Consider the following 23869-nt stretch of genomic DNA (forward strand, 5'->3'; position numbering starts at 1 on the left):
TGCTTCAATATAATCTATGTGGCTTTTAAAAGACAGTTTGCTATCTTTAAAGAGTCTTTTGAAGAGATTTTACAATCTCCCACTCGTATGTTCTATAGATTAGTCTTGGAGAATCCACTTTTCGTTCCTGTCAATAAAAATATTCTGTATTTTTAATGCGCAATAAATATGATTTATTTTGAATATAGATTATGTTGATAGGAGGATGTATACTACATAAAATCCGAAGAAATACACCTAGACCACTATCGGGTATTTTTCATGGAAAATGTTGGTAAAAACAAAAAAATATTATAATCAATGAAGCTATTATCTTCCAATGGGAACACTCCCAATGAGAGCACCAGTGTGGTTCTTTCTACTCGCCGTTTCATTACTCCAAGAGGGCTTATGGAACTGTCTTTGCTATATTTTTAATACATCTCTCGTTGCATCGAATGATTTTGCGTCCGTCAGATTAACTATCTCCAGCTCCCTTCCCTTTATGCAAGTAAATTCGCTCTTTCGTTGTCGATTACTCTCAAATGGCTTGGTACTCATATAATGCAAAGCTTACCACTGGGAAAGTACTCACTAACTGCCTTCTGGCTGTCGGTATTAACGCCTGTTGGTGCCATATTTTATCTATTATTGCTCGGATTTTGTACTGGAGACTAAAGTTGTGACTAGGGCTGCCATAGCAATTTGATGAAAAATACCGAATAATCTGCATTTATCTGCTCTTACATTTTGCACCCAGTTTTAGAGCCTCCAAATAAGAAAACAAAAAAATCCAATACAATTTTTTTAAAAATACAGAATCAATTTATATTTTTAAGTGTTGAATTTCAATAAATTCATTACTACAAATATTAAAATTAAATAAAATAAGTATTATACTTCATACACTGAAGAATATTCAAATAAGTACCATTATAATATTAATATTTTTTTACATTTTTAGAATTTATATCCACAAATCTTAATCCTGCATTTTTTTACCCAATATCAAATTTACAGCATAGATTTGATGTGCAGTTCGGCTGGATCGTCCTGAACTATCTACAAAACGGACGGACGTTTACAAAGATTGACAAAAGACGAATTAGAGCCAACCAGGTAGTTAGATTTCAAAACAAATTTCAAAACTTTAATTTATTCGCTAAGTGAGAACTGTAATAATAAAGACTTAATTGTCATAATTAAAGCTCCAAAGAAAAATAAAAAGTGAGTTATTATCTTGCTTAAATTGCTAGTATCTTTCGACTCTGTTCCAGTGATGTAAAGTGTAAATTTCAAAGAAAATATTCTTTATTCATATATTCAGTTCAAAACAAATCGTCATAAATCACCGGATGTGATGTATCACAAAGTTGTGTTAGTGTGTGTTTATTGATGATCATACAGTACTGGGGGCAGAACGAACAAAAAAATGTTTTCACTAAGTTAGTAAGGCAATGCTACCCGAAAATCGTTCATACGAGGGCAAAATGAAAATTTATTTTGAAATTTTTGACAAAAATCAGCATTACGAAATTTAACTCTAAAGTGGAAATGAAACAAACTTTTAGTAGAAGAACTAGGAAAATACTATAATAGTATATGAAAAAATAGCGAAAAATATGTCAAATTAAACTAAATAATATATTTTGTCTAGTTGTTTTTTAGACTGCCTACGTACAAACTCGTAGTTTATATGTCAGTCCTAGCCTGCTTGCACGATGTACAAATATTAGGGTGTTTATTATGAAAATTTTATTTGAGGAATTTGTGAAAAATTTATTCAAATCGGTAAAGTTATTCTGTGACATGATAGCTCCGAGGTTTTAAGATATTAAAACTAACCCAAAGATAACGTATGACAAAAAAACTTGATTTAGAAATTTTAAGAATATTTTCACCTTTAATCAGTATTTTATGGGGATACCGCGGTTTTGATGTAATTACTACGTAGAGATTAGAACTAACAAAGTAAGTAGTTGTTAGGCTTTATAAAAGCTTAATTATTGACTTCTTCGGGTAAAAAGTAGCAATACCATTACAGGGAGTTCAGCGTACATGTTGCTTGGGTGTAAGTGGAGCCATGGGCACTACTTCGCCCAAAAGCTTTAGAAATATTGTTGAACATTCCTCCCCCGATCGAAATGCATATTATATGCGAGACGAGCAGCTCTTGTCTGTAGGCGTATTGACCAAAGTCAGTTAGAGGGCACATGATTAATGTATACTCCAGTATGCTGAATGTATACTCCGGTATTCATTTGTATTGAAAAGTTATACACAAACAGCAGATGTGCCCGACCGCTGATAGTGGATGTAAGTAAAAGGTGGCACAAAAGTAATCCTCCTATCGGAAAATGCTATAAATTTTGCAGGCCTCTAATGTCAGTTCTGTTTACTACACAAATGTCAAAACAGAACTAACAATAGGGGCCTCGCAAAATTTATAGCATTTTCTGATAGGAGGATTACTTTTGCGCTACCTGTTACTTGCTTGAAGAGAAGAGAACTTGAGGAAGTTGAAATAACAAATACGAAGCCGTTAGAGGCACATAGGCGAGAGAATCCCATACGGATACTTGAAATAATGGAACGGCGGGTAGGGCTACTATGGATTGTCCTCAATGATTGTAGGACGAGAAGCCTCCTCAGAATAAATAAGGCCGAAGTTAGTATGGTGGTATGAATTCTAAGTCGACACACAGGTTTATGGCCACAATTATACAAAATTGAAGAAAGGGATTCAGGCGAATGTACATATGTATAACAAGAGGGGAGGTTGTATTCTGGGGATTGTGCTGGATGAATGTCTAACTAGTAACTAAATGTGTGTATTTTCCTTAAAGAACTGGGAATTGATAAAATAAAAATATTTGTAAAAAGTATCCATTAAATATACTTTATTAGGATGAACTCCATTAATGCATGAAAAATTAAAGTTTCTAAATTTTGACATACTATACATTGTCTAATAAGACTTTAATTTTTCCATAATGAAATGTTTATCATAATGCAACTCATAAAAATTTCCCAAACATAAGACACCCTAATGGATAAATTTTAAATAAATGACGTTACGGCATGAAATTGTCGCGCGGAAAATAATAATTTTATATTGTGCGTATGTCTGTCTGTCTATCTGTTATTTAACCATATGTTTCTTTGTAAATATTTGCGGCTTTGGAATTCTTCAGATCCCCCAAGTGAGTTTTTGTGATCCAATACGTTTTTCAATTTCATTCCCTTGTACAGCCAGTGTCTCCAACTTGACTTTGTCATTTATTTAATGAATGCCTTTTTGCGGCTAATTTAATGGGAAAAAAGATCGACTTGCTCATCATATACATATATTTTGTAGACATAGTCAATTTTATATACTGCTGCTCTTTATACATACTAGATACATACATACACTAATTTATGTATGTAGTTAAATACATGTACATTGTACAAGTATGTATTTGGATTGTTTAAAAAATATTTATTATTTCATGTGAATTTGTTTAACGGGCGGATCCCAGATTCCTTTGTCTGTGCGATGATTTCACTACATTTGTGTATTTTTCTTGTAAATATTTTTCTTGTTTTTTTTATTTCGTTTTTATTTCATTCAAAATGGCGAAAAATTAAAGACAAAGTATAGAGTCTTAAGAATTGATTCTTTTGATTTCTTTTCAATTTATTTTTTATTCATTTACAATTGGAACGAATGATTTCCTTGTGCGACTCGAAAGAGTTTAGGATATAAAATGTATATAAAAAATAACACATACATAGGAGTAAAATTTTCATACATGTACATTATTATATATATAGATATAAATATATATAATTTTATTTATAAAAATACTTAAGTTTAAAATTTAAATTATTACCTATAAGTATGTTTCTATGTATAATAAGGACTTTTTAAAATTATTGTTTTGAGTCTTAGATCTAGAGGCTAAAGTAAATTGTTTTATAACTAAATGGAAAGTATAACAAGTGTTGCATTTTGCGACACAGAGAGATGCATTAATAATTTGTGGAAGTATTTTTCTTTTTCTTTTTTTTGAGACGGCTGACTGAAAACGTAATTTACGTTTGAACTTTTAGGATTTGCTGTTCTGAGCATCACCTTCCATTCGCCAAACACCAAAGAGATAACTTAGTTTCTCTGGTGGAATGACGGGAGCTCCAGCAGCTCTTCTTAGACTTTTTAAGTCGGCTTCGGCATCATTGAGAATGGAAGCGGCACCCATAGCATAGCCATTACCTTGTGCTCCGTTTGTATCGAGAGCCTTTAGTAAACCAATTTCGCTTGTTGATAGCACGCGACACAGGAAGTCAATGTATCTGAAAAAGGAAAAAGCAATCGAAGGTTAGACAAATTGTTTGTGTGAAGGTATATACAAAGCTTAATGAGTCAATGATTACAAATTTCCACTTTGAATCGGAAAGACCAACGGCGCTTAGATAATAAATATTGCGCGCAGGTAAGCGGATTAAAATGTGTACGTAATTTTGTGGGTTTTTATTGATGTGACGTGAGAAAAACCTCTAAACAAAACGGAAATGCCCCGCCAGAGAGAGAAATTTTCCCAATCCGAGGAATTTCCTAGTGGAATCGTATTGGAAAAAATCAAGATAAAATTTGAAAACTTACCTAGTGGCTAATTTTAGTGTTTGGATTTTGCTCAGCTTATCACTTGGTAGGGTGGGAATTATTTGTTGTAATGATTTAAAGGCATCGTTTAAACTTTGGGTTCTTTGGCGCTCTCGCACATTCGCCATAATGCGCTGGCTGTGAAAATCTTCTACTTCTTCGGACTTGCTAGATTTGCGTTTTGTTCGCCGACGGGGTTTGCGGAACTCTTTGGAATGTTCGTTGCTCTCACCACCGCCAGCACTAAGTTCATCTTCATGAGGAAACAAATAACTGTTGCTGGAAGGGGCAGATTGGCGAGTATATTCCATTTCATCACGATCTGAACTGGAATAAGTGCTGCCATTCAAAGAGCCAGCATTCTCCATATGATCAAAGCCACCTGCTAAATTACTGGAATGTAGAGCTCCATTGTTATGGTGCAGAACTAGGGATGGTGTGGTGGTATTTTGTTGATGTTGCTGTTGGTGGAAGGTGTATTTAAAATTATCCTCCTCGCTGTTATCACACATCTCTTCATCCGCAAATTCGAATTGTGGCGAAGATATACAATTTTGTTGGTTTGTATTTGGCTGGACATTATTAGATGAGTTCACTTCATTTACAGTAGTTGGCAAATATTCCACAAAAAATTTTTGATCTTGATGCTGGACAAAATGTTGCACATTGTTCTGACTGGTGTGTAGCGACGGTATGTGTATTTTCTTATTATCCTGTAATACATCGTTAGATCCGCAGTCGAAATCACGGCTTCTCTTGCCGTTCTCATTTATTTGATACTGTTGAGATTCCAAATCATTGAAAGTGTTGTTATTCAGTTCCTTTGAAACGCCATTAGCGGGAATTGAAGCTGGAGATCCCATATTGTGGCTATTTGGTGTAGAACTGGCACTGTTACTACTTGTGCTTAAGATTTCACTGCTAGGAATGTTGTAATCTGTCTCATCTTGTTCGTTGACTCCGTAGCAGAGGTATTCATTAGGATTGGCTATATTTTGACGTCCATTCATGTTCATGTGCGATATTTGTTGATTCTGGTGATGGTATTGATGTGGATGGGTCTGACCATATGCATTCTGTGGATCCATATTATGGATGGAATGCATATACGACTGTTGGTCAACTTGAATCAGTTTAATGACATTGTGTTGTAAATCCATTATATTGGGCAATGGCTTGTAGCTAATGTCGAGTAGGACTTTAGGAGACGCGGGTCGAACCGACATTATAGGAAAATTAAGGTTTGTTTTCTTTATGTAAATGAAATATATGTAAGCAAGTATATTTTTTATTAATGTTTAAATATGAGAATTGCAAATATACCGACGTGACGTATTGTTTATGTCTGTATTATAAATATAATTTTAAATCGATATATGTATAACAAGCACTAAATGTTCTATGATATCCGATCGTATGAAAGTTTGAAACTCAACTGATGTTGAAATCCTTAACACACCACTCAAAGTGGGACGCAAACAAATGTTGCTATTCGTCTACGGTTTACAACTAATGCTTTCTCTTTCTATGATGATCAACTGCCTACACTTAGCATTAACAAGACAGTGATAGCATATAGAATTAGAGAGTATGCATGAGGGACACCCTCACAATGACGTCATACCTGCTCGCGCACATTCATACACACGCACCAACACATGAGTAGTAGAAGTAGAAGGGAGAGTTTTTATTTCTCAATGGTTTAACATTCAAACACAACAACACAAATCCAAGTGGACATTAAACGACTACTACATTCTCACTTAGGAACAATAAAATCTATATGAATGTGTGTGATCTTAAGAATCGAGAGAATTGATGTGTATTTGGTATAATGGCGCACAGAATTTCATTTTACTTAGGTAGTCCATCAGTGATCTTTGATATTTGCAGACATATTTAATTTCCATTTACAATTGGGATAATTTAGCGGTAATTAAATGGAATGGTGGAATTTCCAAAAGTTCCCACGGACTATAAAACGTATAAAGCAGACAAATATATATTTGGCGGATATATTTTCAATTCCTAACTATAAGAATCTAATAAAATTGTGCCGAAATGATCGTGAATATTTCATTGCTTTTGTCATTACTCCAAAACATTACTTTGCTACCAGTAGAATCCGGTGAATTACGGCATTCCAAAGTGAATTCCCGTCTATTGTTTCGAAAATTTGTCATTATTTCGAAAAATTATCTTTGTCTCAAAGTGCAAAAAATTAATTTCATAATGTTCATGGAGTTTGTGATACTTCCCAGTTGGAAATTTCCTTAAGACGTCTTAGGGAAATAGTTCATGACATGTCGGAATCCCTAATGAATTTGTCACTAGTTCTCATACAAAAAACTTATGACATCAGCCGACATTTTCATATGTTTTGTCAAATTTCTTAAAGAAACAAATCGTCACGATGTTAACATTGGGGACAAATCTATGACATATCGTGTTGATGTCCAATTTAAGAGCTTTTGCAACAGCGTCATGACCATTGACGACTTTTACATCATGACATCATATGTTCATAATGGAATCCAAAATACAACATACACCAAAGTTACGAGCAATTATATCCGAGATAAGACCACTTTCTTAAATCTTAAACAAATTTTCCAATTTTTATGTTTTAAAACCCAGTGTCTTAACGATAATGTCAGAAGTGATACATTGCGTACAAGTCATCACGTGATGACATTTTTCAATGGATGACTTGATGAAATTTCAGCAGTTTTCCTTTAGCTGACTACCACTAATAATAAGCATAAGATGCCTTGATGAAAAAGTCGTCAATGGTAATGATGTTTTCTGCAGTTGACTACCACTGGCAATAAAGAAAAGGTGCTTTGATGAAAAAGTCGTTAATGGTAAATGGAAGGAACACGATAAACATCCTTTTAAAGTTTTTAATATCAAGACTCTGCGAGGAATAAGTAATTCTTAAAAAAAGTAAATTGCTTTGGATGTTTTGGTAAATCTTAAAAAGATTGTTGAATCCACTACTTAAAACATAATTTAGCAAATTATATTATTAGGATCGATTTTATTTTAGTACTTAAAATTCCGATAAATTTTATCACTTTGCAAAAAATATTAAAATTTTTATTTAAAATTTCCACAGTTTTGATATTTGAAACAAAAACCAAGTTTTTAGTGAAGTTTTAATAAAAACGTCACTGCAAAAATTGAGACTACTCCGCAAACGCGTGTAAAGAGTACTCCTCAAAGGACTAGGATTGGTCCAAAACTAAACCAAATATATGAAAAAAAACATACTCCATTTAACATTGTGATATCTTAGGCGAGGACATTACATCGAAGTAATCCCAAAACTAATCAAATGCTGAAATTATGATCCGCAATATGGTCCCATGTAATGCAGGCTATGGACCATGTTAATTTCAAAAGTAATAAACATGATCCATGCCTGCATTACATAGGACTTCTAAACCGATCAAGTAGTGCGATAATATTTACAGGCGAGAAGTTTTTGGATTACTAAAATGTACTACAATAATTTTTGCAGGGGTTGAAAATATCCAATATGAAATTAAAACAAGACCTTATATGGGAGCTACGGTCAGTTATAGGCCTATCCAGATTTTAGTAATAATACAATTTATATTGATATTAGAGTTATAAATGAAAAATTTTGTGGAAACACCGATATTTTAAAATGGGTTCTAAACAGGAGTAGGTTGGAAGCTATATCAAATTTTGAGCCGATGTAATTATTGTCAACCATGTTAATCTCTGGACGAAAAAAAGACTTGTGAAAGAATCTGTTACATTCAAGCATGAGAAAAACGTAAAATTTTAAAGGATTGTTTTGAAATTTTGTTTATATCTCGGTTATTTGCTAACCAATTTTACTGCTTTTAAATAGGAAACTTCTTGAAAGCATGTCTGATAGAATTATTGAAGATTTGGATCTCACAGATATACAATATACGAACCGGCGAACATGGCTAAATCGACTACGCTAGAGAAATTACAAACGGAATGATAAACAGGCGCTTCCACGGGAAATTAAAAATACATTAAAAAACTTTTTGCAGTCAAATATGCTTTAAGGAGTTGTGAACATGAAAATTTCGGAACTTCTCATGTCAGATTATTTATGGCCGAAAATTTTAATCTCATAATTGGTCATTGTAATTCAATTATGTATTCTTAACTGATCTTGTAACTTTTTAATCATCATTGATTAACGAATGAAATCCTTGTAATCTTATTGTATCATTGTCTCTTTATGTATTTTAACAACAACAATTGCAAGACTGAAAAGTCAAATTTCCGGATGCAATTATTACACTAAAAATCCCAAAAATATTTATGGTCCTACTAACGTGTATGGATGTGTGTATGTATGTAATACTACTTCCTATGGAATATCCAACGAATTGTTTTTGTTTCAAGCGATCGTCAATTTAATGAGCGCGAATTGAGAGAGATACAAACATGCATACACGCTCTCATACACAAACACACAAATATAATGTTTTTGCCATTATTGCAATAAAATGATTGTTGTGTTTATAAAACGGGCGAGACATTTGCGGGTTTCCCATTGGACGTTGAAATTATTCGATGTGATAGTTTTTTTCTATCGCGAATTGCCAACCACCTACTTACTACCTGCGCGCACACTCATATCATATTTATATTTTGAGTGGGTTTGAGAAAAGTATTTTCCCGCTTGACTGGGAATACACACGTAAACATTGTGGAGAATCTTCGTGGTTTCCTATGGGATTTTCTAGCTGACAGGGAATTGCCACAATGACAAATATTTATTTTAAAAATTTTTTGTTTTTAGATCAAATTATAATTTTTGTTACTTTCAAAATTTCTTATTAATAACACACTATGTACATTAAATTAAAAAATAAGTACTTTTGCAATATTTTATACATAAATTTATTTTGCTTTATTCGCTTTTTATAATATAATTGAAATTTGCAGTTTATATATTCTAGATATACCCAGCGTGCTTTGCTAATAGTTTCTTAGATAAACGAATTTTTTTATTTAATACATATGGAAGGTACCATTAAAGTCCGCCCATTTTCCTCATAGATATTCACATGGATGTTAAAGGTCTTCGTAAAAATTTTAGTTTTAATTTTTTTCTTTTAGATGAAAATGAAGACTTTATTATATTTATAACTAGACTGGGTATAGCTAGTGCTTTGCTACCCTAAAAGCAATATAAATAAAAAATCTTCTTAATAATTTTGAAGATTCTAACTGTAATGTTTTCCAGAGATACAATTTTTCCGAACGTTAATTAAGATTTTAATGTAATCGATGACAAATTAAAAAAAATCTAATATTTTCCCAGATATACGAAATTTTGTATTTAATTCATATAGGGGGTGCCAAGACCCCATTGAAAGTCCGCCCGTTATTCTCTATATGTTCACATGAATGTCAAAGATCTTCATGTAGAATTTGAAGATTCTAGCTCTAATAGTTTCTCAGATATACGAATTTTTCTATTTAATTCATATGGGAACTCACAACCCCCAGATGAAAGTCCACCTTTTTTTCTTCAAAATGTTCATATGTCTAAAAGGTTCTTCTTGCTAAATTTGAAGAATCTTGTTCTATTAGTTTCCCTGATAAGCGAAATTTTGTATTTAATTCATATGTGAGGTGCCAAGCTCCCCATTTAAAGTCCGCCCATTATTCTCTGATTGTTCACATGAATGTCAAAGTTCTTCAATTAAAATTTGAAGATTCTAGCTCTAATAGTTTCTCAGATATACGAATTTTTCTATTTAATTTATATGGGGGCTCCAAGCCCACCATGACGAAAGTCCGGTCTTTTTTCTCCAAAATGTTCAGATGAATATTTAAGTTCTTAGTGCAAAATTTGAAGAATTTAGTTCAATTAGTTTCCCAGATAAACTAATTTTTGTATTGTATTAATATGGGAGGTGCTGCTCCCCTCATGGATAGTCCGCCAATTTATTTCCCAAAATGTTTACATGGATTTTAAAGTTACTCGTGCAAATTTTTAATGTTCTAATTGTAATAGTATCCAAGATAAACTAATTTTTGTATTTAATCTATATTGGAGGTGCCACGCCCCCTAATTCTATTCCGCCCACTTTTTGTCTTAAATAATTATATTGATACTAAAGTTGCTCCGACAAAATTTGAAGACTCTAGCTGTTATATTATCTCAGATATACTAATTTAATATTTTCTTAATATGGGCGTGGAACGTCGCCCACTTGAAATTTTAACATAAAAAGTAGCCTATAGTTCCTTCCAGACATACAGGAAGAAACTGTGAAAATTTCAGGAAAATCGGTCCAGCCGTTTAGCAGTCTATAAAGCACAAACAAACAAACATACATACAAACACACTTTCATTTTTATATATATAGTTTGAGATTTTGAAAGATCTTCCGTATTTTAAAAGTATTTATTTTATTTACAGATTTTAAGAAATTGTCTCTTATGACTACTTTTTAAAAAAGTGCTTTTTAACAACGTTTAAAAAACAGCTTCATTTAATGGCCAAAAAATTGTATTTTAGGAGATCGGACTATGCAGATTTAAATTGTATTGTATTGAAAGAAGTTTAAGAAGGCATTTTACAAAAAAAAAATCATAAAAAATATTGGTGGTACTTTTTGGAGACTGTTTTTCGAATGTCGAATATATTCGACATTTAACTTTGACCTTCTATAACTCATTAGGGAAAACTCAAATTCAAAAAATATTATTTTTCCCGGATTCAACATTATCAAATTATCTTAAATATAAGTTTTCAAGTTTTTTTCTAGACATAAATTATTTTTGACCCTGAAAGGGCTAACCTTACCCTATACAGTGGAGTCGGGATAGAGTGAACACTGGATAATATTAACTACTGGAAAATACGAACATCCAAAATTTTACATTAGTTACTTTAAAAAGTGAACAAACAACACAAGCCTCTATTTAGTGAACTTCAATTTTCTTTTGTCAAAAAATTAACAAAAATTTTATTTTTTATGTATATGTTTTTTACACATTTTCGGCATTAGTTTATTTTCTCATAAAATTACTCATGATAAGATATGTTTTTTGTCGTTAGGAAAAGTTCCGAAAAACGGCTTGATTGAACAAATTTCTCTATTTATTTCACATGTTTCAAAATTATGTATTTATTTAAAATTTTATGATGCTTTTCTGAAGAATTTTGTGGTAAAATGCAGAAATTTAATTTTACAATTCACAAGAATGGTTTCCCTCATGGAAAAGAGCTCTACCAAGATAGAGTAGTCTGAGCTCTTGTAAGGCTGGGCAGTCAAATATAAGGTGTTGTACCGATTCCACTTCTTCTTCGTCCAAACTTTCTCTACAGTAGCTATAACGTGGGTAGCCCATACGTTCCGACATATGTCCAATCATACAGTGCCCAGTAATTATACCAGTTAGAAGCCTAATCGAGTTCTTAATAAGAGACAAAAGAGTCCTAGTCCTATATGTTGTCAGAGTGGGCCAGAGCAGTCTTTTTTTTGTGTTGATACCGATATATTTAAGGGAATTATTCACGATAAATTAATTTCCGGGAATATATAGGTTTCTTGGTATGGAAGCTTATCTTTAACGTGAATGTGTTTTCAAAATGTAACTAAATTGAGAAAAACATACGCCACACTGTGGACCATTTTTTTAAAATTCCGGCCAAAAATAATTTTTTGTATGGTCACCAATTTAAAAGTTATGTTACCCCCTTCACACGAGCACACAAGTAATATGATCTGTCAAAATTTTGTGTAGAAGAGAACGGATGGGATCGTCTCAACGAAATATGTAACGAAATCATCACACATTGTCGTATGGCTCTCTTCATTTTTTGAAATGATTAAAAAAAAAAACAAGCAAGTCGCATTAGATCAGGGATGTATTTTTATTTAAACACATACGAAAAAAAGTTAAACAGCTGTTTCCATCTTACATACTTTGTTATTGTTTTATACAAATCGTGTAAACACAAAAATATAAATCATAAGACTTTTATTCTCTTTTTTGTCAACGGATGGAATTTAATTTTACTTTTTCATTAGACTTGTCGTACGTAAAGTGTGATCGTTTAAAGGGCCCTTTATTTGAAAGTAAACATTAGTAGACCTCGGGAGCCAAAAAAAATTCAACTATATTTCAACTTTATCACAGCGAATGGAGTGATCACACATTAACAGCATTTTGCCTAATTTTAAATTTTCTTAGTAAATTTTTAATTTTTAAATGATCATAACTTTTTTGTTTTTAAAAGTTTTAAAGTGAAATAAATTTTGCAAAATTACTTGACTTCCAAACTATCACTTTTAGTTTGAATTTTACAATAATTTAAACTTAAAAATAGGGTCAAAATTTCCATAAAATCCGGTAGTTGGTAGACCGTAACTCCTATTGAACAAAAGAAAACAAAAAAGTCTTACACTGAGCTGTAGTCCAAAACCTTCCCTACACCTGTATACACCATTATACATAAGTATATCTGTCCGGTTCCCCCGTGTGCGTCATATCATTTTTTTTGACCCAAAGTCGGAAACTTTCTGTCAAATTTATGAATAAAAGTCTATAAACAGCTTAAGTCTTTCACGTATATGGGACACTTGTATCCCAAGATTTTTTTTTTAATTTTTCTCGATTTTGAGCGTAATTTTGAGTTCACAGCTACAGTAAATGGTTATTTCCAAAGAAAAATAAGTTTTTTAAAAAGGATAATATCCTGCGATATCCTTCGAAAACGGATGGACCGATTTCGATTCGTAAAAAGCAACAATTTGTTGTATAATTTTAAATCGGAGAGGTGACACACCCATACTCAAAATAAGCATTAAAATTCTATAACTGCTATAGCTTCCAACTCTGACATCGATATGAACAGTTAGGGGCAAATGGACGAATTATCAATAGTGGGTGTGGTATATATCATATCAATTAAATACTGGAATTCGTTTATCTGGGAAATTATAACATTTACAGTTTTCACACTTTGTACAAGTAACTTTAATATCAATATAAATATTTAAAACTTAAAATAAATACTTAGTAATGTATAGTAGTCGGGCATGGCCGACCATATAACAATTCACTTTATACTGATTTTATTGAGGATTATTACGTATCAATTTCAACGAATTATATTAAATTCATCTGTGTTAATATGTTTAAAATCTGAAAATTTCCCGAAAAATTAGAAAATTTCGATTACTTTTGCTGTTACACAAGGATTTCTGATATGTAATTTAAAGCGTCTCTGAATGACCTTTCTAATGTAACCAATATTTCATATCTTTCCTTTGGAAGAAATGTGAAAAAAATCATAAAAACCTCAAAAATTGACCTTTTCATCATTTGATCCAGCTCACCAAATATTGACGCCAGGACAAAAATTTTGACAAATGGTAACCTAGAATCAATTAAACTTTAATTTTAGTTGGGAATAGCCCCTTATTTTTCCTCCATACAAACGGGGACCCTAATGTATGTAGGAATCCTGTACAATTATTTTTATTTAATTTTCACACAAAGGTTTATGACTCCGCTGAATACCTAGAACGTGTCAAGATTTTACAACAGATGTCGCTGAATATCTTAGGGAATTGTGACTAATTATTTGTCAAATTCGCCGTTTTCGGTAAACGGTTTGTGGATTAGCTACAAACACCTTAAAGTATAATTTAACTTAATAGATGTCGTTGTATTCAGCGTGTAAAAACTAGAGATGCCAATGCCAATATTTTTCGGAATAAGGATTTATTAAAACTGATAAACAGAAATTATAAGAAAGAACTTCCAAAGAAGCGGAAAAGAAGTAGAATTTACTCCATGAAAGTACTGAAAAAGACCTGCAGATAATTAGTGATAATTTTAACACAGGCTTGTCATAGGAGGAATGTGCCTTTTATTTGGTTCCAAATTCACTACTTCTGAAGTCATTCTCAAGAAGTAATTTGTATGTTCTTCTTTGGTAGTTATTTGGAAGTGAAATTTTAGTATTATAGAATGCAACTAATTTGACTTAAATAGTACTAACATTAATAAGGATAAAGACATATTTATTACAAAAATGAAATTGTTTAACACATGAAAATGTAAGAACAAAAAAATATATCTTCAGCATTGAAAATATAGAATTATTTTCGCTTCTTCGAAAGTCATTAAACATCATTTCCACAGAAGTTAAAAAATCAATAATAATACTTCGATTTATTTTCGCTGGGAACATTAAAGTCAACCGTTACCTGATTATTAATATCAATTTAGGGTTAAATTTTCGGTACATATGATAATATCTACCACTGCTGCTAGACGTGGGGATTTCAAATTTTATTTAGGGCAGGTTTTCGAGGGGAGTGATTTGTTGATATTTCTTATTTTGGTTATTTGTGTCTAAAATTTTTTGTCGAATCGGATAACGGTAAACCATACTGGAAATATATTAAAAAGTGTAAAACTGTGTAAAAATAGAACTTTTATTTGATTTACAAAAAAATTGCCATTCAAATTATTTTTATCTATATACATATATAAAAGTGAATGTGTGATTGTTTGTTTGTATTTTTGTATGTTTGAATGTTTGTATATTTGAAGTTTATAGACTACTAAACGGCTGAACCGATTTCACAGTGTATTCCTGTATGTCTGGAAGAAGTTACTTTTTATTTTGAAATTTTAAGTGGGCGAGGAGCCACGCCCCTATTAAGAAAATATTAAATCAGTATATCTGAGATAATATAAAAGTTAGAGTCCTCAAATTTTGTAGGAGTCACTTTAGTGTCAGTATGATTATTTAGGACAAAAAGTAGGCGGACTAGCAGCAGAGGGCGTGGCACCTCTCATATAAATTAAATATAAAAATTATTTTATCTTGGAAACTATTAAAATTAGAATCTTAAAATTTTGCACGAAGAACATTAACATCCATGTACACATTTTGTGTTATAAATTGGCTGACTACCAATAAGGGGAGCGGTACCTCCCACATGAATTTAATACAAAAATTCGTTTATCTGGTAAACTAATTGAACTAAATTCATCAAATTTTGCACGAAGAACTTTAATATTCATCTGAACATTTTGTAAAAACAGTGCGGATTTTCATCTGGGGGCTTGGAGCCCCCACATAATTTAAATAGAAATAGATATTATGAAAATTTTGAGAATAACGGGTGGACTTTCAATTGTGGCTTGGCAACTCCATATTAATTAAATTCAAAGTTTCGTTTATCTGGGATACTAATAGAACTAGATTTAAATTTTGCACGAAGAACTTTAATATTCATCAGAAAATTTTGGAGAAAAAAGGGCGGAGGGGCTTGGAGCCCCCATATGAATTAAATAGAAAAATTCGTATATCTGAGAAACTATTAGGACTAGAATCTTCAAATTTTACATGAAGAATTTTGACATTCATCTAAACATTTAGATAATAACAGGCAGACTTTCAAAGGCGTGCTGGGCACCTCCCATATGAATTAAATACAAAATTTGCTTTATCTGGGAAACTCATAGAACTAGATTCTTTAAATTTTGCAAGAAGAACTTTAATATTCATCTGAATATTTTTGAGAAAAAAGGCGGACTATAAATTCGGAAACTATAAGAGCTATAATCTCTAATTTTACATGACGAACTTTGTCATTCATCTGAACAATTAGAGAATAACGAACGGACTTTCAATGGGGGGGCTTGGCACCTCCCATATGAATTAAATACAAAATTTAGTTTTATTAATTTAGATTACATTAAAATCTTAATTAACGTTCGGGAAAATTGGCGAACTTGCAATAATTTGCGTGGCATCTCTCATATGTAACAAATTGTATATATGGAATCTTCAAAATCGTTAAGTGATTTTTATACCCTCCACCACCATCAGTGGTGATAGAGGGTATATATAAGTTTGTCGTTCCGTGTGTAACACCAAGAAATATTCATCTAAGACCCAACAAAGTATATATATTCTGGGTCCTTATGAAATTCTGAGTCGATTTAGCTATGTCCGTCTGTCTGTCTGTGTAAAACACGCTCACGTTAAAACTAAGCAAAGGAAATCAACCAAATTCACCCAAAATATTTATTATTACTACGCAGTTTGGTATTGAAAATCAGCAAAATCGGTTCACAACGTAAAAAGTTATGAGTAAAAATTTCAGACAACCTCGAAAAAAATTACGTTTTTTTCATAATTCTTTTGAAGTTTTCTCAGAAACTACCAAAGATATTTCGATGAATTTTGTCACGCATTATTTTTTCATGGCAGTGATTAATTATGTTAAAAATCTTTAGAATCGATCTAATATTTCAAATAGCCCCCATACAAAGGTATATATTCCCGGAATTTAGTTTAGCGTTAATAACTCCCTCAAATATATCGGTATAAACGCAAAGTTTTGTACATGCAAATATAATGTGAACAGAAATCATACTGTCAACGTAGATCTCAGTCGGTCCACAATTGGCCATAGCTCCCATACAAGGTCCACTTCCGAAAATCACCTAAACGCACATATTTCATTGATGAATAAAGCTATTGTGATAAAATTCGAGTTAAATATGTTTTGTGTACATACAAATCATTCTTCCAAATTTTTTACGGATCGGTCCATTATTGGTCATAGCTCCCATATAGGGCCCACTTCCGAAAATCATTTAAAAGCTCATATTTCACAGTCATATAAAGCTATCTTGATGAAATTCGACACAAATATGTTTAGTCTAAATATAAATCACTCTACGAAATTTTTCCGGATAGGTCCATAATTGGTCATAGCTCCCATATAAAGTCCCCTTCCGAAAATCACTTAAACGCATATATTTCATTGAATTATAAAGCTATCGGAATAAAATTCGACACAAATATGTTTTGTATACATACAAATCATTTTACAATTTTTTACGGATCGGCCCATTATTGGTCATAGCTCCCATATAACCCCACTTCCGAAAATCACTTAAAAATACATATTTCATTGTCAAAAGCTATCGTGATAAAATTCGACATAAATATATTTCGTATAAATATGAATTATTCTACTTAATTTTTTCCGGATAGGCCCATATAAGGTCCACTTCCGAAAATCACTTAAACGAATATATTTCATTAAATTCTAAAGCTATAAGGATCAAATTCGACTTGAATATGTTTTGTGTACATATAAATCATTCTACCACTTTTTCCCCGGATCGGTTCATAATTGGTCATAGCTCCCATATAAGTCCACATATTTCATTGTCAAATAAAGTTATCTTGATAAAATTCGACACAAATATGTTTTGTCTTTATATGAATCACTCTACGAAATTATTTCCGGATAGGCTCCCATAGAGGGTTCACTTACGAAAATCACTTAAACGCATTTATTTCTTTGAATAATAAAGCTATCTGGATATAGTACGACTTGAATATGTTTTGTGAGCATATAAATCATTTTTGTGAGTATAAAAATTACTCAAATGCACATTAACAATCAAAGTTATCGTGATAAAATTCGACATAAATGTGTATTTTGTATATATAAATCATTCTACGGATTTTTTCTTCCGGATCGGTCCATAGGTTGTCTTAGCTCCCATATAAGGTATACTTCTGAAAATCATTTAATACCACTTAATTCGTAATTAAATGATTATATCCGTATAAAATTCAAAATGAGTATGTTCTGTGTACAGATAAATCATTATATTAAAATGGTTTTCAAACTGGCCTATTAATATACATTTTTCTCGACCTAATTAAAATTAGTTTGACATATGCATAAATGTTAGTACCCTCAATAAGGAAACAAAAATTTTGCCAAGTTATCTAAAATTAGATAGTTAAATGGGTTTCAATAAAAAGTAGCTTGCTGGTGGAGGGTATTTAAGATTCGGCATAGCCGAATATAGCCCTCTAACTTGTTTTTATATTGCTTTTAGGGTAGCAAAGCACACTGGGTACAGCTAGTTTTTAATATTTGAAGAAAATCTTATTTTTGAAAAAAAATTGTCATTCGAACAAGGTAGAAAACAGTAACAAGAACATAAACAGGACTAATAACAAACCTATTTACAATTTCCCAACTTTTAAAATCGATGTCTTCCGATTTGGATGAAATTTGCACCAAGGATAAAAGGCCAGACACAAATTTTCAGCTATATCAGTCAAGAACTTGTGCTAAATATTGAAAAAAAATATTCTTGAGTTAAAAAATATTTTTGTTTGATAGATATCTCACTCGCATCCCATTATCGGACTATGAAGCCCTTCAAGGAAATTGTATAAGCTTTCTTTTAAGCAAAAAAAAAAAAAAAAATAAATAAATAAATAAATAAATAGGTCCCATTCTAAAAAAATTAATTAATTTTTTTTAAACAATGAAGAAATACCTATCTGAACTCCTTTGGACAATTTTTGCTAGGACCAATATGTGAAAAGTTACACTCATTTGAATAGAATCCTGTATGCCCAAAATGTCCAACTTTGACCCCCTCTAAGTCCGGCCGTTCTTGACCGATAGAGCTGAAAATTTGTGACTGACCTACTATCCAATAGTACTAACCTTGGTGCAAAGCGATTTCCTCTACTTACTAATTCCATTAAACTGCCTTTAATTAAATTTCTTTGGCAATTTATGGAGGGTCGAATCATTTTCTTTATAAGTATTGGATGGAAACAAAATTACAATGGTAATCGAGCGGATCGACTTTATATAAAAACTATAATTTCTGTACAAGATAAAATAAATGGTGAGCTGGCATATCGAATAATATGATTTTATATAAGAAGCTTTTGCTCTGAAGTTGCTTTTTGTGCATTTCTACTATTCACTATCTAGGATAGAACTTTTATTTCAAGTTTTGTATAAAAAGCAAAAAAAAGTATGAAAAATTTTGAGATTTAAAGGAAAAAATAAATAAAAAAAATTTATTTCTTAAAAATGTAACTAAACATTGAATTGTTTAATAATTTTTTGCAATAGTATACATATTAATATATTTAAGTACACGCTACACGAATGTACTAAGCAAATATTGATCATTATCAATGTTGAACAATAAATAAATATGTATAAGCGATACCGAATTACAGATTGTCTGGAGTGAAAAGGCGTAAACATCAGATAACAGTCACGTAAAATATTGATTTTATGCAAAGTTAAAAAAATACGATATTTCTTATGATTGTAAAAGGATCTTCAAATGAAATATTTATTAGTGGAATTTATTTAGTTTGTTGCATTCATTTATACGTGTGACACACATCTTAAATTTTACAAAACCTGCAGTGCTACTATGTATTTTATTGTTATATCAGTATTAGCAATAACTTTGTTTTAAAATCATAATATATTGAAAAACAAAAAAACATTTGGAATTTTGCTTTTGTTTTCAATATATATTAACATATAAGAAAGAAAATATGTTTTCGACTTTTTTTAAATATGAATTTTGAACTTAGATAAAATTAAAATCTTGATGAAATTGGAGATTTTATTGTTATTTATTTTTTGGAAATTACCCTATAATACTTATACATATACAGTCAAGGACTAAAGTCTACATACACCAGCATGACTGTCGAGAGTTTTAACGTGAGCACCTGCCTTGACGGCCTTATCTCACGGTGGTCTTTTTCATCCACTGGGTAGACTTGAGAACGGTCTACCATCGCCCCTTTGTTCTTCAATGAAGAACTCACGTGGCAATGTTTGTACATTGGCTTTGACCGGTCCATGCACAAGTACTTTGCTGGAGTACTCGACCTATCTAATCTCTGACCATTGGATGGCCTCTGTTGATTCGGCAACAGCACCTAGAGACGTAACCGGTGGACCGAAGTACGATCCATCAATAAGCCGTAGACTTTGTTCTTACTCACAGGGACACACTGTGGTAATTCTGATATGAACAGAGTATACTCTGAACATATCTGGACAAGGAAGGAAAATTCAATGGTATCATTTGTATATGATACCTTTCATCCATCATCATTCAATCCAGCACACATCTTATTCATACGACACATTCATAAGGGAAAAACATACAACACATTCATTAGGTAGACGGGTGGGCGGGGCCCGCCGAACCTCACCGTACCATATACAATTAATACCAACTCATTTCCAACGCTTAGTCCCACAGTCACTCCTCTGTGGGGTATCTGTTGTTTTCGGCAACAGCACCGAACTTATCCCGAAATATTGACCATTATCATGCATCAGTCTTTTAACCGCCACTTACTCTCCCCGCGATTTTGGGTTTAAACCACAGCCACTACGTGGATCCCAAAGGAACCTCAACCAACTGACCAGCCAGGACATAGTCCTGCGGGCAACTGGCCACTCGTAGTACCAGATTATGCGGTACTCTGGTCTGACCTCTGACAATCTATGCAAGGACTAAGCCAGGCAGTAGAATGTAACCAATTTTTCAGTCCCGGCCAGACTGGAGGTATTGACCACCTCTTTATACCCCGGGATTGCAATAACACCAAGGCGGAGGTCTAGTCAAGGTAACATGCCCCCGGGGGGACATACACCAGCATATCGAAATAAAAATGTATTAATGTATAAAGCTATTTAATTCATGTTTATTTAAAGAAAAAGAAAATGGATAATATATTTTACACTGCCAATAAAAACAAAAATTTTAAAAATTCGCTTGACAAAAGTCTACATACAGTTGTCTTAGATTTAAAAAAATTATTGTTAGAGAAAAAATTAGTATTTTTAGGTCCTCCCTGAGCATATATTGAAGTCTACGGGGAATTGACAGTACCAATTTTTCTGTGATTGCAGGAGAAATTTCGGCCCAACCACAACTGCACTTTTCAGACTTTCACGGCTACTTATAGGGTATTTTCTTATATTTTTTTTCTACACACCAAATATGTTCGATCGGGTTCATGTCGGGGGATTGGGGAGGCGTTTTTAGCTGCCTAGGAGCATAATACAGCAAACAATCTCAAACGATGTAAGCCGTATGCTTAGGGTCATTGTCCTGCTGGAAAATTCAGCCATTTCCAAGCCCTAACGTCTCTATACACGGGTTCAAATTATCTTCCAGTATATTCTTATACGTGTGGCGATCCATGATTTTCTCAATGAAAACCTAACGACCCATTCCATAACGCTCCCGTTTAACAGTTGGCCCATCATTTCCAAAAATATTGTACTTACTTTCGTCCGTAAAAAGTACTTGTTTCCATAAGCTTTCGCGAATTCTAAGCGCAACTTACGGGTTCTTTCTGATATCAAAGATTTTTTCTTGCCACTCTGCTATTAAATCCGCGTTTATGCAAGACTATTTGTATTGTTTTTGGATGGACATTCTTTTCGGAACAGTGGGTTCTAATTTGGGTGGGTGCACTTATTTTTGGGTCATCATTCACTTTTTATACCCTACACCACTTTAGTGGGGAGGGTATATTGGGTTTGTGCTGATGTTTGTAACGCATATTGGTCCTATACCCACCTTAAAGTATACCAATCGGCTTAGAATCATTTTCTGAGTCGATTTGGTTCACATCGGTCCATTATTTCACCTAGCCCCCATACAACTGAACCCCTGAATATGGCTTGTAAACGTTTTAATAAAACTACAGGTCGCAATTTTGATGATAATTCAATGAAATTTGGCACATGATTTTCTATGGCACCGGAGACAAAGCCTATTGAAAATGGTTAACATCGGTCCATTATTTTACCTAGCGCCCATGCAACTGAACCCCTGAATAGGGCTTGTAAACCTTGTAGTCAAACTACAGGTCGCAATTTTGAAGATAATTCAATGAAATTTGGCACATGATATTCTATGGTACCGGAGACAAAGCTTATTGAAAATGGTTAACAGCGGTCCGTTATTTCACCTAGCCCCCAACCCGACGAATAGGGCTTTTAAATTCATAATTATGTTTAATATACTCGTATCTCAACAAAAAGCTGCAAAACCAAGTGCTATACTAGCCTTGATGACTCTCATGAATTTTATAATTATAGGGTCTCATTTGACCATACCACCTATACAAAGCCCCCTTCAAAATTTGACTTAAATGTCCACAATTTTATTCAACAATAAATGGCTTAAGTATATCTGAGGCTAGGTGCAATTCAACTACAATGCTTTATTATGAAAACAAAATCACATTTCATTTTTGTAACAGGTGTAGGGTACTATATGGTCGGCCTCGCCCGACTATCATTTCTTACTTGTTTCAAAATACTTCTGATGTCACGTTGGGAAAGTGGTATTCCACTTCTTGTCTTACTTTCTGTTGAATTTGTAGATTTATGATTTTTTATTATTGTTTGCACACTACTGCGCATCAAATTTACAATTTTAAATTTCTTCGTACGACTTTTTCTCATTTCTGAGCAACAGACATTTTCACACATGAAAAAATCTATGTTTACTGGAAACTGTGTACCATTTGTATTAACTCTGCGTACTCAGCTTTTCATAATCTGCTCTTATACCACTTTAAGAGGACCTTAAAGTTTAATGGACATACGATTTCAAAAAATTTAATTCCAAATATATATGAAAAATTTGTTATTAACATCAAATGAAGCTGAGAACCTCTGCTTCAAAATAATATTATTTATTCAGATTCCCAGCTTTCATTTGATACCAATATTAACACCATACAACGCATATAAATATTTAAAAATTCTAATCCCTTTAAACTTTGAAGTCTTTTATAAGAACATAAGAGCTGATTACAAATATCGGAATACACAGAATTATTATAAATGGAATCTAGTTTCACATGCATATCAACTTTTCTATCTGTGAAAGATTTCGGATAAGTAGTTTAAAAAATATACGATATAAAACTTCATGTCTTTCAGAAAAATTCTTAAAAAATCGTGACTTTAAACATCTATAAAATCGAAACCGTAACGGAAATAGTGAAAGGTCAAAATTAAACTTTTCCCTGTAATTAACAACTTAGTTTACAAGCAATCTACTTGTTTTTGTGGCAGTAGGATTTAGCCGCCATACATATTAAAAAAAATCGGAAGTTAATTTTTCATTGTTTTCTTTGTAACGCATATAAAATTAGTTATGTGCATAAAATATGCAATAAACTTTACTTGTACAAGTAGAAATGTATGTATATCAAAATTATTATGTAAAAATAGTTGAATGAAAATAATGCTAAATGTCTGTCATTGAGCGTACAGACAAAATGAGCCGACAGATTTCATCATGGGTGTTGAAACCTACAAAGTACATACTTACATATTTAAG

At 32.4% G+C, this 23869-nt stretch overlaps 1 protein-coding gene across 1 annotated transcript; it reads right to left on the reverse strand.

The window, feature by feature from the left end:
• Positions 1 to 4024: 4024 nt before the first annotated feature.
• LOC119614599 (protein twist) lies at positions 4025 to 6018 on the reverse strand. Its single transcript, XM_037970717.1, has 2 exons — positions 4625 to 6018; positions 4025 to 4314 (listed from the first exon to the last, which is right to left on the reverse strand). The coding sequence occupies exons 1-2, from the start codon at positions 5848 to 5850 to the stop codon at positions 4071 to 4073; spliced, it is 1470 nt and encodes a 489-aa protein (XP_037826645.1). The 5' UTR covers positions 5851 to 6018; the 3' UTR covers positions 4025 to 4070.
• Positions 6019 to 23869: the final 17851 nt, after the last annotated feature.

Source organism: Lucilia sericata, unplaced genomic scaffold, assembly GCF_015586225.1.
Source record: "Lucilia sericata isolate MDLA Ls3-8-SP2 unplaced genomic scaffold, ASM1558622v1 Contig000042F_arrow, whole genome shotgun sequence".
Classification (NCBI taxonomy): Eukaryota; Metazoa; Arthropoda; class Insecta; order Diptera; family Calliphoridae; genus Lucilia; species Lucilia sericata.

What these genes read in the sequence shown, in the direction of transcription:
- LOC119614599 (XM_037970717.1), bottom strand. Translation starts at nt 5,850, where the DNA reads ATGTCGGTTCGACCCGCGTCTCCTAAAGTCCTACTCGACATTAGCTAC. An exon ending in ACACTAAAATTAGCCACTAG is followed by an intron (nt 4,315 to 4,624) that starts GTAAGTTTTCAA and finishes TTCCTTTTTCAG; the next exon opens with ATACATTGACTTCCTGTGTC.